This window comes from Lonchura striata, chromosome 1A (genome assembly GCF_050655825.1).
Source record: "Lonchura striata isolate lonStrDom1 chromosome 1A, ASM5065582v1, whole genome shotgun sequence".
In the NCBI taxonomy this organism is placed as follows: Eukaryota; Metazoa; Chordata; class Aves; order Passeriformes; family Estrildidae; genus Lonchura; species Lonchura striata.
Genome location: NC_140741.1, coordinates 49,138,326 through 49,154,915, shown reverse-complemented (window position 1 = coordinate 49,154,915; position 16,590 = coordinate 49,138,326). Strand labels below are relative to the sequence as shown.

Here is a 16,590-nt window from a genome sequence, read left to right as displayed (position 1 = left end):
ATGGAACTCCTAATGACTAACGTTATACACAATGTAAGCAGCAGTCTTCTGCTAGGATCTTCAGCTCCTAGAATAAGGGGAATGATTCTGACTCATTCTTTCAAAATTACACAGGATTCCAAGTCCTGTATCCCTGGCCCTCACTGCAGCTGGCTGAGGCTCAAAGCAGGACCTGTATATTGATCTTTTTCCACAGTGCTTCCCTTCTTCCTTCTTTTGAAAGATAAAAGAGTGAAGTCTGGAAGCAACACAGGTAAAGCTCAGCAGCTGAGTTTCAGAAAAGAAAATAAAGGGTATTTTTCTAAAGCTGCAACTAATGCTCTGCTCCCCAGCAGGCAGCCAGCAAACCCCAGCTCAGAAGCATCCGTCTTCTACAAAACACTTCCTGGAGGAGAATCTGACTGTTGAGTGGCTTAAAGTAGAGATTATCTAGGAGGAGGCGGCAAAGTAAATTGAGACTTGCTGTTGGAAGGGAATTGCCCTGTTGAACTTTCTTTCCCCCATCTCACGGCAATCCTAAGGAGATATTAGGAGCAATATGAACAGCAGTCACTTTAACTGAGGAAGGAAGCTCTGTCAAAGGATTATGTCCTTGGAACATAAGCAGTCAATGAACAGGAGGTGGAGATGGAACAGGCAGGGACTAAAGCTGTGTCAGCCAATTCAGCAGCACTCACTGAGTTGCACGGAGATATTTCCTACTTGGAGACTGAGCACCAGAAAAATTATTCCCAGGGCAAGTATGCCTTTTTCCAAAGCCCTGCTCAACTACTGGAAATGGATGGTAGATAAACCTCCTCACTTGAGGTTAAGCTCAGTTCTAGATTTGCAGAAACATGCAGAGGTAAGCCAGTGCTTCCACATCTAGTACACCTTCATCAGAAATCACCAACACATTCCCACAAACAGCACTGTTTAGCAGTCATAGGGATAGAATGGGTTCAAAGCTGATCCCTGGCTTCCTACTCACTACTGATTTTGGGCTGATCCCAAAACACTATGGATATATGTTCACAGATAACTACAGCAACCACAAAAAAGGCAACTTATCTAGGAGAAACAGAAACAAGCCCTGGAATATGACAGAGCAGAAGCTTATAACATCAATGATTTCCACAGTGGCAGCAAAATTTATCATTCACAGACCTGCAAGACTGAGGCACAGAGAGCAGTGCAGCCATCTTAGCATGATGTTTGTGACCTCAGCATGGATAGGAAGGTCTAGCACAAGATGTTTCCTTTGTGACTGGTTTACAGTCATTTGAAGCAGAACAGCCTCATCCATGGCCAGGGGACTGAACAGGGAAAAGGGTGGTGACCTTTGTGCAGCACTCTGAGAGCAAATGAGACAGCTCCAATTTCACACACCAGACAACCTGAACCCAGTAAAAGGACCATCATCTGATGGCTGGTATATGAACAGATGAGTAGAAATATGGTTACATAAATGCTATGGTTCATTGAGCAAGGAGAAGAAAGACTGGCAGAAGCATTTGCAAAATGAAAAGCTTTCAAAACTATGCCTACATACCTTCCAAAAATAGGTGGGAAGAGCTATAATAAATTTGAAATTTTAAATATTTTAAATATCTTGGATATTATGCACCTTGTCAAACAAGTTTCCAAGGCCTGGCACGGTCCTCCCTACAGGATTTCCTGCAAAGGACAAGGAACTACAACTCAAAAAGACACTGCATAGCTGTAATTTCCAGTGTGTTCCTTCACTTCAGTGCTGTGAAGAATGGACAGATCTAGCGCTGTTGACAGCAACTGTGGTGAGATGCAGTTTTCTGAACTGGTCCTGCTCAGCATATTGAACAATCAGTGATCTGCATGCTCACTACCTCTGGCATGTAGCCAGAGACAGACAAGATAAGGACAGAGCAGCAACTCAATCATCCTAAATGTCGCTCTCACAGAGCTGGAGAGGAGCCTCATATACTTTGTTCATGAAAATACCAACTGGTATCCTACAACACCTTGATGAGGTCACAGACATGGTAGCAGAGAGGATGCAAAACCATCCTTGCTGAGCTAGGACAAGGCACAGGGTTAACTCCTGATGGATATTGTTATTTGAAATACTACCAGGAAAAGAAGGAACATGTTTTGATGTATTTCTATATGTAGCTCTTTCAAAACCGCTGTGGTTTCATTTCTATCTCTATTTCAGATAACCCACAGACAAGGTTAATTTTATTGGAAGATTTAAGTGATATGCCAAGATATAACAGTGGGAGTCATCAACTTGAACCCTTTTCCCTATTGGCAGCTGAAATTGGGGGTGTGATCAGTAATAATGACTATGTTGGGTTTGCATTGCCAGGTTTGGTAGCAGAAGGGAGGCCAGAGAAATGGCTTCTATGAGAAGCTGCCAGAAGCTTTTCCCACATCCAGCACAGCCAATACCAGCTGGGTCCAAGACAGATATGCCGCTGGCCAAGGCTGGGCCAACTGGAATTGGTAGTAATGACTCTATGATATAACATATTTAATAAGAAGAAGGACAAAAGAAGTTACTACTCATATGTAATTGTGCCCAGAGAAGAGCACGGTGAGAACATGTGAGAGAAACAACCCTGCAGACACTAAGGTCAGTGGAGAAGGAGGGACAAGAGATGCTCCAGACACCAGAGCTGGGATTCTTCTGCAGCCCATGGTGCAGACCATGGTGAGGCAGTTGTACCCCTGCAGCCCATGGGGATGCACAGGGATGCAGAGATCCACCTGCAATCTTTGGAGGAGACCCACACCAGAACAGGTGGATGCCTGAGAGGAGGCTGTGACTTTGAGGGAGAGACCCCATGTTAGAGCTGGGGAAAGACTCCTCTGCCTGAGCAGTCGGAGAAACAATGTGTGATGAACTGGCCACAAGCCCCATTCCCTTCTCCATGCGCAGCTGTGGGAGAGGAGGCAGAGCTAGCAAACAGGGAGGGGTGGGGAGAGGGGGAGGCATTTTAAGGTCTGTTTTTACTTCTCATTATACTGCTCCCATTTCGAGTCTGTTTTGCTGAGACAGTACTTGTTGAGGGATCTCTAACTAAGACCTTATCTGAGATCCGTGAACACTTTGTTATATTCTCTCTCCCCTGTCCAGTTTCAGAGAGTGAGTTTGAAGGGTGCCTGGTGTCCATGCATATCTGCATTTAACTACACACACTTAAAGAACAATGCGACCACTTCTAATCTTCCAAATATTCTCTGCAGCAGTTTGTTTTACCTCCAGCTTGCAGACTTTCTCCCAGACTACCTAGTGGGACAATACTGAAACTGTCCTCTGTACAACAGAAAGTCTTCAAGATTCTTCCAGTCCACAAGAATCAAACCTGGAAATTGTCCTTTGGAATCTCAGAATTCCTCCCTCATCTCCATGAAACAAACATACCAACTGCAGAAAAATTCCCAGGAATATCACAAAATCATGTATACCAGCCTTAATACGTAGCAGCATGTACAATCAATCATACATTGAGTATACATTCAGGCATGTTCTTACTGACATTTCTAAGTTGAGGAATTCTACATCTGAGCTAGACCACAATAAGCAGAAGCAAGAGGACATTGTAGTCATAAGTTTACAGTCTCATTTTCAATGAGGCACAGCACGTGAATGAATGGGTGAAAGTAATGAGGAAGAACAAGGATAATGACAACAGAGCACAGTGTCATTGATTTGCTACACAGGAGACTGATGACTCGGAAAGGTTTCTCTTTAATTTCTATATAGTAGCCAGCCCAAAATAATTGCTCACACTGGCCATCATTAATTTGTTGATTTCTTGAAGGCATTCCAACAGAAGCAGTAGATCTTAAAAGAGTGGGTAGCAGTTTTATGGACTTGTTCCTCCACAGCACTCTGCCAGTAAAAGGCAATGAGGAAGCATCTATGTAGGTAATAGTAATACACTGAATTTTGAAGGAGGGAGTGAAGGGAGGGAGGCATGCATGTGCAACCTAATGAGATGGGATGATCAACTTGCTCTGAAGTTAGTGAGAACCTTTCTAATAACTTCAGTGAGAGTTCAATTAAGCCCTAAAGGACAAAAGTAGAACAGGTCGTTAAGGCAGATTCTGAAAGTGCAAACTGGACTTGAAGTATTATGGCAGTGTTACTGTTAAAAAGAATGGCCAAAATATTAAGTTTCTGAAAAGTGAGGCAGACCCTGTATGCTTTGATGAGAGTATGTTTCCCAGGTATGAAAATTGCTCTGTTTGCAAGCACAACAAGATAGATTATTCTATCATAGGAGCAGCATAAAACATGTTACTTTCTCATAGGTTGAAAATGATCTGGGTAAAGAAACACATACCTTTTATCACTAGAAAGCGGGGGTACTCAGATTTCTACTGACCATACACCATTCATTTCCAGTCCTTCTGGCTGCTAAGCTCTATGCAACTAATATATTTTAATAACTTAGAAAAGAGAAAAAACATCTCACACAGGTTTGACTCTCCTCTCTCCTGTTAATTTTCTATTAGAGGGAAATCTCTATACCTTTCTAATTATACAAGAATATACTAATTATACAAGAATAGTACATGTGTACTTTCTAATTATACAAGAAGAATATATGTGGACTCCCTCTACAGTCCACATGTCAAGGGGATGCATGCAACCTTCTTTTCCCTTCTATATAAAAAATCCCATTCAAGTCCCCACATGTCTTCCTTCACTCTCTTTAATTCTAGTCCAAAACTTTCAGACATGAGATGTAGCATGAAGTGCTAAGGAAATAGATAAATATTTCATAAATTTCTTTGGTGGGCTTCCTTTCTTAGTTGATAAAAAACCACTAGCTTCTAGCACTCACTCTCCTCCAGACAGTAACTAATACTGTTATGATCATGAAGGTACTGAGGAGGAAGAAAATACACAGTAAGCAGAACAGTGCACTTTTGAGGTCCAGCATATGCTTATCTAATAGAGAGAACAAATACTTTTTATAGATCAGTAAGAACAATTTTAATGACAGCAACAATTTCTTAGGACTGTTGAGACTATGGATTGAGTTAAAAATGCTAGAATTCTAAATGTACTAAATCATACTCATCATATCCGCTTCATTATACAACATTACAGTTAACTTTCACCCATCAATAAATTGAATTGCATTCATCAGTGACTTGATATGTTGCCAAATATAAAATATTTAGCACTTTACATTTCTTTGTAACAGCTTTACATTTTACTATCTAAATTCTGCAATATTATAAATCTAGATTGTTGCTCATCCTTCATTCCTCCTCCCTCCCTTCCCAGCTCTGCTGTTTCTGCAATTCATTTTAAGCAGTTAAAACTGGGTGCAGAGCAACTAAACAATTATCAATGATCAATTCCAAAGATACATTTGAAGAAAACACAAGTATGCTTTATGAGATTCCGCTGGGAGGAAAGTTTATTTTACCTGATTTGTTAGACACCCATATAATTGCCTCTGATGAGATGTGGCTCGTATTTCCTACTGCAATTGTTAATGGAATCTGCCACAAGTAGCTGCAAGACAAAGGAGGGGGAATCTAAGAACAAAAATACTGAACTGATTCTTCTCACAGCAATCAGGGATCATGTCAAAGAAATCAAAACATAATCTCAGTAGCAGTATAAAGATCTCTGGATTCTAACCAGTGACTTTGCTTTTGAAATGTATTTGCATTAGCAATAAAACAAAGAAAAATAATTTATAAAAAAAACCCAACCTAAATTATATTTCCCATTTTTTCACACACTGTCATCATATGAGGACTTTTTAACAAAGCTTTTCCTAGTTTAAGAAAATGCTTTACAAAAGAGGAAATAATGATTACTCATAAAAAGAAGAACACTTTTTTACATTTACTTAGAAAAAACCTCCACATAAGACATGCTTTGATTTATAGGGACTTCAAAGTTTAAAAATACCATACTCTTCTAGCAACTTTTATAAAGCTACAATGGGCTTTCACTGCTGCTGGTTTATAAAACCAAAATGAATGGGACAGATCTCCACTTCTTGGCACCATTTATGGCCACCTATGCATATGCAAACTGGACAAAACATACTATATGTGGGTTTGGTGATACACTGGTATAATCAGACCCCATTTTCCCTACAGGGTATTAAAAATTGTTTCTCATTTGAAGTAAATGTTACAAATAACATTTTATCTGAATAAACAGAAATTGACTGTATGAAGAAAATATTTTTAGGAATAGATGGAAAGGATTATTTCCTTCATGTCTTCAGCATCATCTCTACTTCTTAACTCTCAAAAGTATCATTTCACCAGTCACTGAAAAAGTAGACATTTCCCTCACAGGCCTGCCAAATCATTTCATAAATCAGTAAAGGAGAAGAACTCAGTAATGGTACAGGTGGTCCCTTTGCCTTAGGTGCCTTACAGATGGCGCTTGGTAGGTGGTCAATGGGAGTATGTTAAGCAAGGCATCATGGCAAGAGACTGGCCCCAACTCAGATATCACCGTATAGCACCACTTTGATACCAAGAATATAATTCTAGACTGATTGCATTAATATGGTGCAAAGAGAGTGCGAGCCAGTTGTCTCCTGCTAGTACACAGCATTGCAAAACTAGTCCACTGTACTGAAATAAAAATGAGGTTTGTTTCTTTCCATTTACCCAGAAGCCTGCTACATTTAACCACAAATACCACCCAAATGTTCCACGGCCACAGTCAACATGGGCTGGCTTCCAAGGGTTGCCTTGCTGGAATGACTTAGAGGCTGGGGGAGGGACAGAGCCCTGCCCTGCCACCACACATGGCTCAAAGCTCCCCACTCATTTGCAAAGAGCGCCCAGGACACACAGGAATATGCACTGCTTGGAACAGAATAGTGTGCAGGGAAACACTTGTCCATACAGCAGTGATTCAGCTAAGATGGGGAGATACTTGGATAACCATACAGCTGAAAGAGCTATGAGTGATATTAGAAATGAAACATGGCATTTACTGCCATATTAAAGAAGAAAAAAGGTTCCATGAGATTTGAGATTCTCTGAATGTTAGTACCATGACACACTAGGAAAATAATTAGCTCTACTCCTGCACTGAAGATAAGCTCCACATAAGCACATACTCTGGCAGACACTTTTTGGATAATTAAGCTGTGTCATTTGAAGATTCTCTTGGCTTTATCAGTCTGCCCACTTCTTGTGCTGGACATTATCACACTCCACAGCACAGCCAGTAGAAAAAGATGTCCATTGGTGCATTAGCTTCGCCAGTTCCCACTCTGGTGTCTTCACACAATGCTACCTTCATTTTTGGCTTAATTAATATTCTGGACTGTGAACTGGAGTAATGAGATGCCGAATGTACTGTGTCCTGCTGCTTTAGCTACAGCAGCAATAACTCCTGGGTTCAACAGGTGAGGGTAGTCAGGAAATGTTGTAAAGTGATGCACTGAACTATATTCACTACTGTCCTAAATAGCTTATACCTTACTAGACATACACCAGTGTTTTAGGGTCTGTCCATAAAAACCTCCTAGTAAATCCATCACCTTTAGAAACATACCCAGTTCTAAATACTCGTCTCTCCAGAATGAAAAATATCCTAGCAAACTATGATTGAGAAAAATAAAGCAAAATTTAGCATGGAGTTTCTACACTATTCAAAAGAACAGGAACATTGGTATGTGAAAAATAATTAAAACTGCATTTGCATGGAATTTTTATGGCACCTCAACTCCTACTGAAAAAGCTAAACTGCAAAATAAAAGATACTGTGAGCTGCCTATATAACTGATCTAAGCACATATATACACACCCACAAATATTCATGGATGAACATATTCATAGACACCTGTTATTTCCAGAAGGGACTTCACAGAACAGTATTCTGTACATTGTAATATCTACACAGAGAAGAATTTTATACTTTCTTATAATATTTTATATTGCCTTCAATTGAGGTAAATACTGTTGAAGTAAAGACAGATCCTTCTCTGAAAGGTGATTTGCAGAACAGGTGTCACAAAATCTACCCACCAGAAAACATGTGGGATTTAGTTGGGGATATTAGTACTGGTAAATTAATCTTCTATCTACCCAATATAAGAGACCTCCTGACATTCTTGGTGCTTTCCAGAACCTCCAAATCTCAGCCTCTTGGTTAGTGGTTTCCCAGAGGAAACACAGGTGTCCTTGTAGCAGACATCTAGAAAAAGCACTTTTCCTACTTAACCGCTGCTGATGAACTCTGATTATTTGTTTTCTCCTTCCATTCCTCTTTATTCTCAGAGAAACTTCTGCTGCTGTTGCAGAAGAAGCTGTAGCTAACTTCTGTGTATGTGAGGGAGATGCATCTGGCTCACCTTCCAAAAAGACATCTTCCATTCATTGTCTCTGAATGATCTGTATGGACTGTGTTCTCCAGGTGTGACTAGAAAGAAGCAAACTTTTCTTGTATTTTTCTTCAGGAGTCTTCTACTTTATAGAGCAAAGAGGGAAAAGGGGACTCTCCTGCTTGCCTCCTGCTTTGTCTGAGAGTAGTGCAGACCCTTTACTTATTCTTTATATGTTGAGAGCACCACCAGCACGCGCTCAGTATGTATTGAATTAGGGAAAAATTCCACCTGGCAACCTGCTGCCTGCTGTGACAAACCAGTTCCAGTGACAATAAGAATCTAGCCTTGAGGGCCCAGTTATCAGGGCAGCAAGACTTGAAACAACCCATTTAGTCCTCTTACTGTCACAGTTAGGTCTGCAGGACTCAGATGCCTGTACAGATAGCCCACTCAGTCCCTGGGTGAAATGGTGTTAATGAACTGTGTGTTCAGTCTGCCTGAGATGCTGCTCAACTGCAGAGGTGATCCACATAATGTCCCTCCACAATAAAACATCATCACTTTGACAGGGAGTTAAAGCTAATCTCTTATTGTGGAAAAACTAAGGGCTATTTCAGGAATTTTAAAAAACCCATCTCTGAAGCTGAGGAGGAGAGACACCAAAAACTAGAACAGACATGTTAACATGAACTGTGCTGAACATAACATTGCTCAATCTTCAAGAAATGTAAGGAAAGGGGAACCTTGTTGAAAGGTAGTAAAAATAAACCTTTTTTTGCTGATCTACAAGTGAGAAACTGCTCACGTGAAATAGTTAAACTCAGGTTGACAGGATAATACACAAGGGAATGCATTGGTGCATTTTTTTGTAGCACTGTATCAATGCATAATACTGAAGCATATTCATTCAGCTTGAAGATTAATCAGAAAGACTTGCTTCACAATGTATCAGAATTTTGCATCAGCCAAGGTACATACAATACTAGAAGGTAGCTAATGTAATACTAGAAGCAAACTAATTATGCTCTGTGTGGATTATATAGATTTTTTTTTTCGAGCATTACATAATGACTAGGTAGGCAGTATTAGTATACTTTATCTCACTTGAAAAATTATCATATTTGTGATAATTACTTGGCTACGACTTGATTTTCAGCAAAAAAGAGCTGGGATCCCTTTGTGGGCAAATCCTGAGACCATAAAACATTAAACAAACATGATGTCTCACACTATTACCCCTGATGAATAGTAATATTGTAGTAACATTGGGTTTTCAGTGTCTTCTTTGCAAAGAGCTATGCAAAGCCAGAAAAAGGACAGCACTTATTTCCTCTGCTTACAAAATAAAGATCTCAGGTATTTAAAATAAAATATATAAAAAAAAATGGTAATGTTCCTGGCATTTCAGATTTTGCACACCTTTTCAACTATATTTTTTCATATTAATGAAATGTGAAATGTTTTTGCTGGGATGTAAATCCATATATTTTAAAGATTCATCTTCCCAATAACCATAATGTACCAAGCTTCCACACACTGCTGGCAGTGAATACCACATTCTTCCAGTAGCATTCCTCCATTCTCCCCTGGATTCAAAACTAAGCAAAGAAATTGATCTATTCCTAGTCATTACTCACAGAACAATGAAGGTATCTGCTCAATATTCAGAGGCTTATTATCCTGCATTATAAGGAGTATACAAGCAATGTGACTGCTTCACATAAAGTGACAGAACATCTGTAACTAAAGTACCACTGTAGAATTCAGCTTACATACATTTGAATGGCCAGGAAAGCAAACAACCACACTCCTCTTTTATTCTGCTTTTACAGACCTCTGGGTTAAAGATTTCTAATCTATCCTGCTGTTCTTTATGCAGAAACTGTACTTAATCCTTCTTATTGTCCACCTCTGTATTTTTTCTACCTACTATTTCAAGATAGAAAACCAAACCTTGCTTCAGTGCTTTGAAGACATATCTACCAGGGATTAAAAGTGTCATAATTATTTTCTCTTCTACACTCTTTATACTTTTTTAAATGCTTCTTTTCTACTAATCTCTACTGTCCTATTTACTTGCTTGGCTGTGTCTGGACAGTGAGCTGATGTTTACAGAACATTACCTACCACAGGTCCAAGATCTCTTTCCTGAGAGAAAATAGTTTCTTCAGAACCCACCACTGAGTATCTGAGTTAGAACTGCTTTCCCCACATGTTTCACATCATTATCAACATTAAGATCCATCTGACTTTTTATTACCATGTCAACTAGCACTAAGGAATACTTCTGTCATTTTGGTAAGTAACACTTGTTTTTATTATACTCACAAAACTTCTATTACCAGAAAACTTGAGAAACCTAACTCTTCCACACCCTTTAACACATGGCTGAATAAGAAAAAATTCAGTGCAGGTTTCTCAATAATTTCATGGGTTAGACCATCATTCAATCATCTAATTTTTCACTTTTTCCTTGTATTTCTAAACAGTTCTACTCTCTCATCCTGCTACAGATTAATTTCTTTATGAATATTTTAAGAAGTAAGCCGGACCTCAAAAACCACATAAAAGCCCAGTTAAATTACAAGAAGCTACATACATCTAGATTCAGAAGACATCTATTAATAGTCTTTGATTATACGCTTAGCCAGGAAATCAAAGGAGGAGAACTATGGCAAGGCAGAAGAATAGAACAATGTACAGATTTAAGGAAAAAAATTACTTATTTTTAGTACATCTAACAACAGAAGAATGAGGGACAAAATTAAAAAGCTTTGCACAAAAGCAAATTAAGTGATTTGGCTTTTAGCAGGATATAATAAGGATAATTAATTTAAAGTGTAGTGACAATCATAAACTTGAATCACAGAATGATTTAGGTGGGAAGAGACTTTAGGAGATAAAGCCTTCTGCTCTAATGTGGTCAGAGCTCAGGAAAACAGGTTTCACTGTAGGTAGAACATGGTATCAGAGGAGGATATACAGGCTGTACATTTAGTGGCATCACACAAAATCAATCAAGTCAATTGAGGCAAATGATTTGCCATCTGCTTTTTTTCCTAATCTTTCCCACTGCAAAGCTGCTACATAATTACTTTCAGGAAAGCTTAACACCAAAAGCTGTATGTATTTTCAAATACCTCAATAGGCTGAGAAATGAAATTATGAGTTATCTTGAGCTAGAAGAACAGCAGTCATGTTCCCATCAGCTGGCACTGGTGAAATCCCAACCATCACTCTTCCATGAATCAATTTCTCGGGGATAAATTCAGTTATTCAAGGTGATGGCAAATGATAGGGTAGGGTATTTGACACCTCTGCTATGGTCTGTAAGACAACAAGGATGCTCTCACCGGTGTAGTGGCAGCACAAGGCAAAGTAAGATACCTAATGGCACCTTGAATGGCACCAGTCACAAGCAACTAAATGGGCCTTTCCATCCACTCAGTGTTGACAAAGAGACATTCCATAATTAAATGTGAGTTTCCCTATGAAACTTTTTCATTTCTAAGTGAAAAAGACAAATTCTCAAAACCAAGCTGCTTGTAAGAAAAGGAAGGCTTCAGCACAGATTTTCAAACACAGTATTTTAAAAAAGCACTGTTGCAACATTTTATAGCTACTGTTTTAAGTAGGAACTTTCAGTTTGCTGATTCAAAAAATTGCAGGGAGAAGCTGAAATTACTGAAACCAAAATGTAAGGTAGTGAAATTAAAGAATTGAAATTAATGTTCTAAACCAATTTTTCCCCAATTTTTGCTTTGATTTTTGTCCTGATTCAGTGCAGGTAAATGTTTTGAAATGTTGAAAATTTCTGTGGGATGGGAATCCATTTCTTGTTCATTGGTAACACTTACTAGTCTTCGTTAAGTATTTTGAGAACATAACAATCTAAGACCTCATATCACTGATGGATATGATTAAAGCTATTTAACAGAGATAAAGTGAAGCATAAAAATAGTTTAGGAGTAAAAACTATAAAAAAAGAAAATCCAAGAGAAAACTGACTGGGTTAAGATACCTAGCTCCTTAATTTAACCACCAGAACTTAATACCCAAAATGCCAACTCTGTCTCTTCAGTTAAAGATAACAACCCGGTACATCCAGAGTGGCTGAAGATGAGAAACAGGAAGCAAGGGAAACAGGGAGCAAGGACTCCTTGGCATTAGTTTCCTGTTCTCCACTCTCTCCAGATGGAAATCCAGAAGTCTCGTACATAAACACATATGCTCAGCTGAGCAGCACTGAGTCTGAGAAGGGAACACTTTCCCAGTGTGGCCCTTGCAAACACTGGTGATTCCCTGAACAGGTTAGGATGCTGATGTTAGTATTTCTTATGAAGGGATTATATTGCTATGAGACATCTGTATGAATTCATGTGCTTGGATTTCAGACACAAAAAAAACCCCACAAAAGCAAAGTAATGAGAAAATCTGACCTTTTGAAAGCAAGTAAATCTTACAGAACAAAAACTATGATTTAAAGGTTTGTATTTTTACTTCAGTTAAATACCTGGTTGATCTCCAGAGATGCATACAAATAGTGGTGAGTAAAAGAAGCATTTAGATGGATGGCTGCATATGTTTCTGGCTAATGACCTTAATGCTTATTACAAGTTAAAAGGCACAGAAAGTTGATAACGAACTAAATAAAGGATTGTGTGATATTTGGATATTAAATCAGTACAGAAGGCAGACAGCAGAGATCTCTCACATTTCTTGCCAAGACAAGTACTGCTTCTATTAGCAAGATTAGCAAGGTTTGGGCTACTACTTCATAATAGCTGGTATGGGCTATTTTTTTGACTGTTGCTGAAAACAGTTTTGATAACAAAGGCATGTTTTAGCTATTTCTGAGCAGTAATTACACAGCACCAAGGTCTTTCCTGTCTCTCACCTCACCCTACCAGCAAGGAGGCTTGGAGTGCATAAGAAGCTGGTAAGAGGCACAGCCAAGACAACAGACCCCAAGTGACCCAAGGAATGGTCCATATTGTGTAACTTCATGCTCAGTATATAAAACTGGGGGAAGAAGGAGGAAGAGGGGATGTCACAGTATTTGTCTTCCCAAGTAACTGTCACGCATGGTGCAGCCTGGCTTTCCTGGGAATTAATTGCTGAAAACCACCCTGCCCATGGAAAGCGGTAACTAAAATCCTTGTTTTGCTTTGTGCACACAGCTTTTGCTTTCCCTTTTAAGCTGATTTTGTCTCAAACAATGAGTTTTCTCACTTCTCCAATTCTCTCCCCCATCCCAACATGGGGAGTGAGCAAGTGGTTGCGTAGGGCTTAGACACTGAGGTTGAACCACAACACAAGCCAAATGAAAGCCTTTGTTTTCACTGAATTTTGAATGTTAAGATAGTGAAAGTTCAAAGATAAATTGTTAACAGAAAACCTTAAAGGGTATTCAACTAATCTATAAAATCAGAAGTCTTGTCACAGTGGTACCTGGAATTGTTTAATCATAGGCTGAAAGCACAAGCACACGTGCACAGTAAGGTGGTCAGCGGAAAATGTGTGAAAGCTGTTGAATAGAAAAGCTTCAGAGCTTCCTACTACAGAAAAAGATTATACAAGAAGCAGAACTCAGCAGGATACAATTTTGTAAGCCACACTTTCCTGAAAGATTGTGTTGGGAAAGATAATTTAAAAGTATCATAGACATTTTCCCAGGTTATTAGATAGTATAGTATCTCATTCAGTAAGGAGTAATTCAGGTTCCAGGGGAAGCTCATGTGAGTATCACAGGAAATCACACATTTTTATTAAGTCAATTCTACAAGAGTGTTAGTTCTGTTTAATGGATAAGGAGTTGACAATATATTCATGTTGTGAGTATCATTCTCAAAAGACCAAAGAACAGAGAGATTTCATTTGATTTAAAACATGCCAGGAAAGTGATTGTAGGCTGTGCCCAGAGGCATAACACAACAGAAGAAGATGTAATTCCCTCTTTCACAATTATTACACTTCCTACACTGAGACGGGGTGTCAAGGGATTCCTTATACCTTGTGAGCATGGAAGATGGCAGATAGGAAGATTTCACTCATTTTATAGCAAAGACAAACAGAAATAATAAGTGGATAAGAAAGAACAATTTGAAATAACTGAGATCACCCGAACACAGTTTGAGATATCCACTGGTCATCTGCATATGCCTAGTGTGACCTTAATTCCTGAGTTCTAAGCGAGAACAAGGAGTTTAATACAAGGAACAGTGAGAAATACATGAAAAACATTGGTAAAGGCAACTGACTAAGCTGACTACAAGGGGGACGAAAAAGCAGACAACACCAGACTTTTTCATCAAGGAACAAGTTGCAGTCAGCTAACTTGAAACCAGAAAGGACATTACTTTAGTTATATAAACAGGAGAAGGCCTCCTGATGTCTGAAACGAACAGGACTTTCACAAATCCTGTACATAGACAATTTCTGACTGCAACACTGTATGCAGTATAGAGATGAAATAGCAGGGCACAGTAAGTGTAACACACACCACATTAATTGTAGGATCCACAGTTTGCTGGGTTTAAGAAAAATGAGGAAAGGAAATGGAGCTGATATCAGGATTCTGGGGTTACAGAGGTTCTGCCTTCACCCAAGACTAACAGACTGGTCAACAATAAAAAGGTCAGCTAAGGCAAAAAAAAAAAAAAAATTAGTAACAATGACTACATGAGTAACCGGAAAAAGACTGGAAGAAAAAGAAAAAGGTTAATGCTTATTCTAAGATTATTCTACACTATACTGGGCAGGAGTTTCATGCTCCTTTACAAAGTTTTGGTGGACTTTGATGGACTCTGAATTAAAGACACTGTTCCAGCATCGTCTTCAAGGAGCTCAAAAATTATTGGTCTTCTTGTTACCATCTAAGCCAAACACTGTCAAAACCTAACTGTGCTTTTTGTATCAGTTCTTCTCTTCTTTCTCCCTAATGCCCCAACTTTGGAGGTGATTAAATTTTTCAGTCAGACCAACCTACCATCCAGAACAACCCAACAGGATCAGGTCGTGATAGGTGCTGGCAGGCAGATAATGGCTTCACCACCTGGTGGCTCTGAATGGGCTTCACAAATAAGATTTTGAAGAGTATTTCAAGTTTTTAATATAAGTGAACTTAGAAGATGTCTCATGGATGAACAGAAATCAATTTGTAGAGCAGTCTTGCCTCTTAACTACTAAGATTTGTCTACTTTGTGGCTCTGATTGGATGGGCACTTGAATACAGCTAATATATATTTTAGAGGGAAACAAAACTGGGATTTGGAAGGTATTTGGAATTGTGAACCCATTATAATTTTGAACACAAATTATACTTAGCTGCACACATGAAGGAAACTATGAATAATATTTGTAGTTTAGAGAAATAGTTAAAATTGCATGAGAGTGATTAGAAAGATTATATTCTAGTCTCGAAAGAGGCTAGCATATCTAGGATGACTGCCTTCTGATTTTACGCTTCTTTATTTGCAGGTCTGCCTCATTACAGTTGCTAATTTTATATATTTGTCTATTATATATTCTTTCATATAGAAACATATCAAAAAAAGACAATCATATTAGTATACTCTAAAGGAAAGGTTGACAGCTGCTTCTAAGAGCAACTAATTAGACAAAGGATCATGGATTGTTTGGGTTTTTTTCTGTAGAAGGACCTAAATACAAATATATATAGCGAGAGAAAATATGTTCAATGCCACTACAGGATTGCTGGATTGTATTTTAGAGAAATGAATTTTAGAAGCATGTATTTGAAAACAATAATTGACACTATAATTCATCTGTAGTCATAACAGTTATTAACATGTTTAATAGCAATGTATTAAAGATGCAAATTTTGTGGCTTTCCTTTGCCATAGTCCTAACTCCTTCTGGATTTTGCAAGAGTCTTTAGAATAATTTTTGGCAGTAAGTAAATTACAGAGCAGGAAAAGGGCAAAAATTTACATTTTCCAGGAGTCTTAATCAAAATATAATGCCCTTACCAATGCAATGACAACACAAAGTTCCAGACATAAAAAAAAGATTCATTGCTGTAGCAGCAGCCCTAGCATGAAAGAGCCCCTGTGTGGCTCTGCACTGTGGGTCTGCCTTAAGATGACAGCCTGCATATTCTGTTAGAAAACAGGTGTATGTCTTTGGCCATCCTGTCTAAACTTCATTACCCTTTTCTTTTTAAGGGTAGACACAAGGTAATTTAAATGAGTGAATTTGAATTAAATTACCAAATTTGAGGAAAAGAAAAAAAAGAATTGTCTGATAACAACATAACATAACTAATATAATTATCTGA

The 16,590-nt window shown here is 38.6% G+C and overlaps 1 protein-coding gene across 2 annotated transcripts in view; it reads right to left on the bottom strand.

Annotated features, from left to right (window-relative positions):
- Window positions 1-16,590, bottom strand: part of TRHDE (thyrotropin releasing hormone degrading enzyme) — a 213,544-nt gene that overhangs the window by 49,537 nt on the left and 147,417 nt on the right. For both annotated transcript variants that reach the window (XM_021528979.4, XM_021528977.4), the window contains exon 10: window positions 5,409-5,497. In XM_021528979.4, coding sequence (XP_021384654.2) covers window positions 5,409-5,497 — 89 coding nt within the window. The remainder of the gene's footprint in view (window positions 1-5,408; window positions 5,498-16,590) is intronic.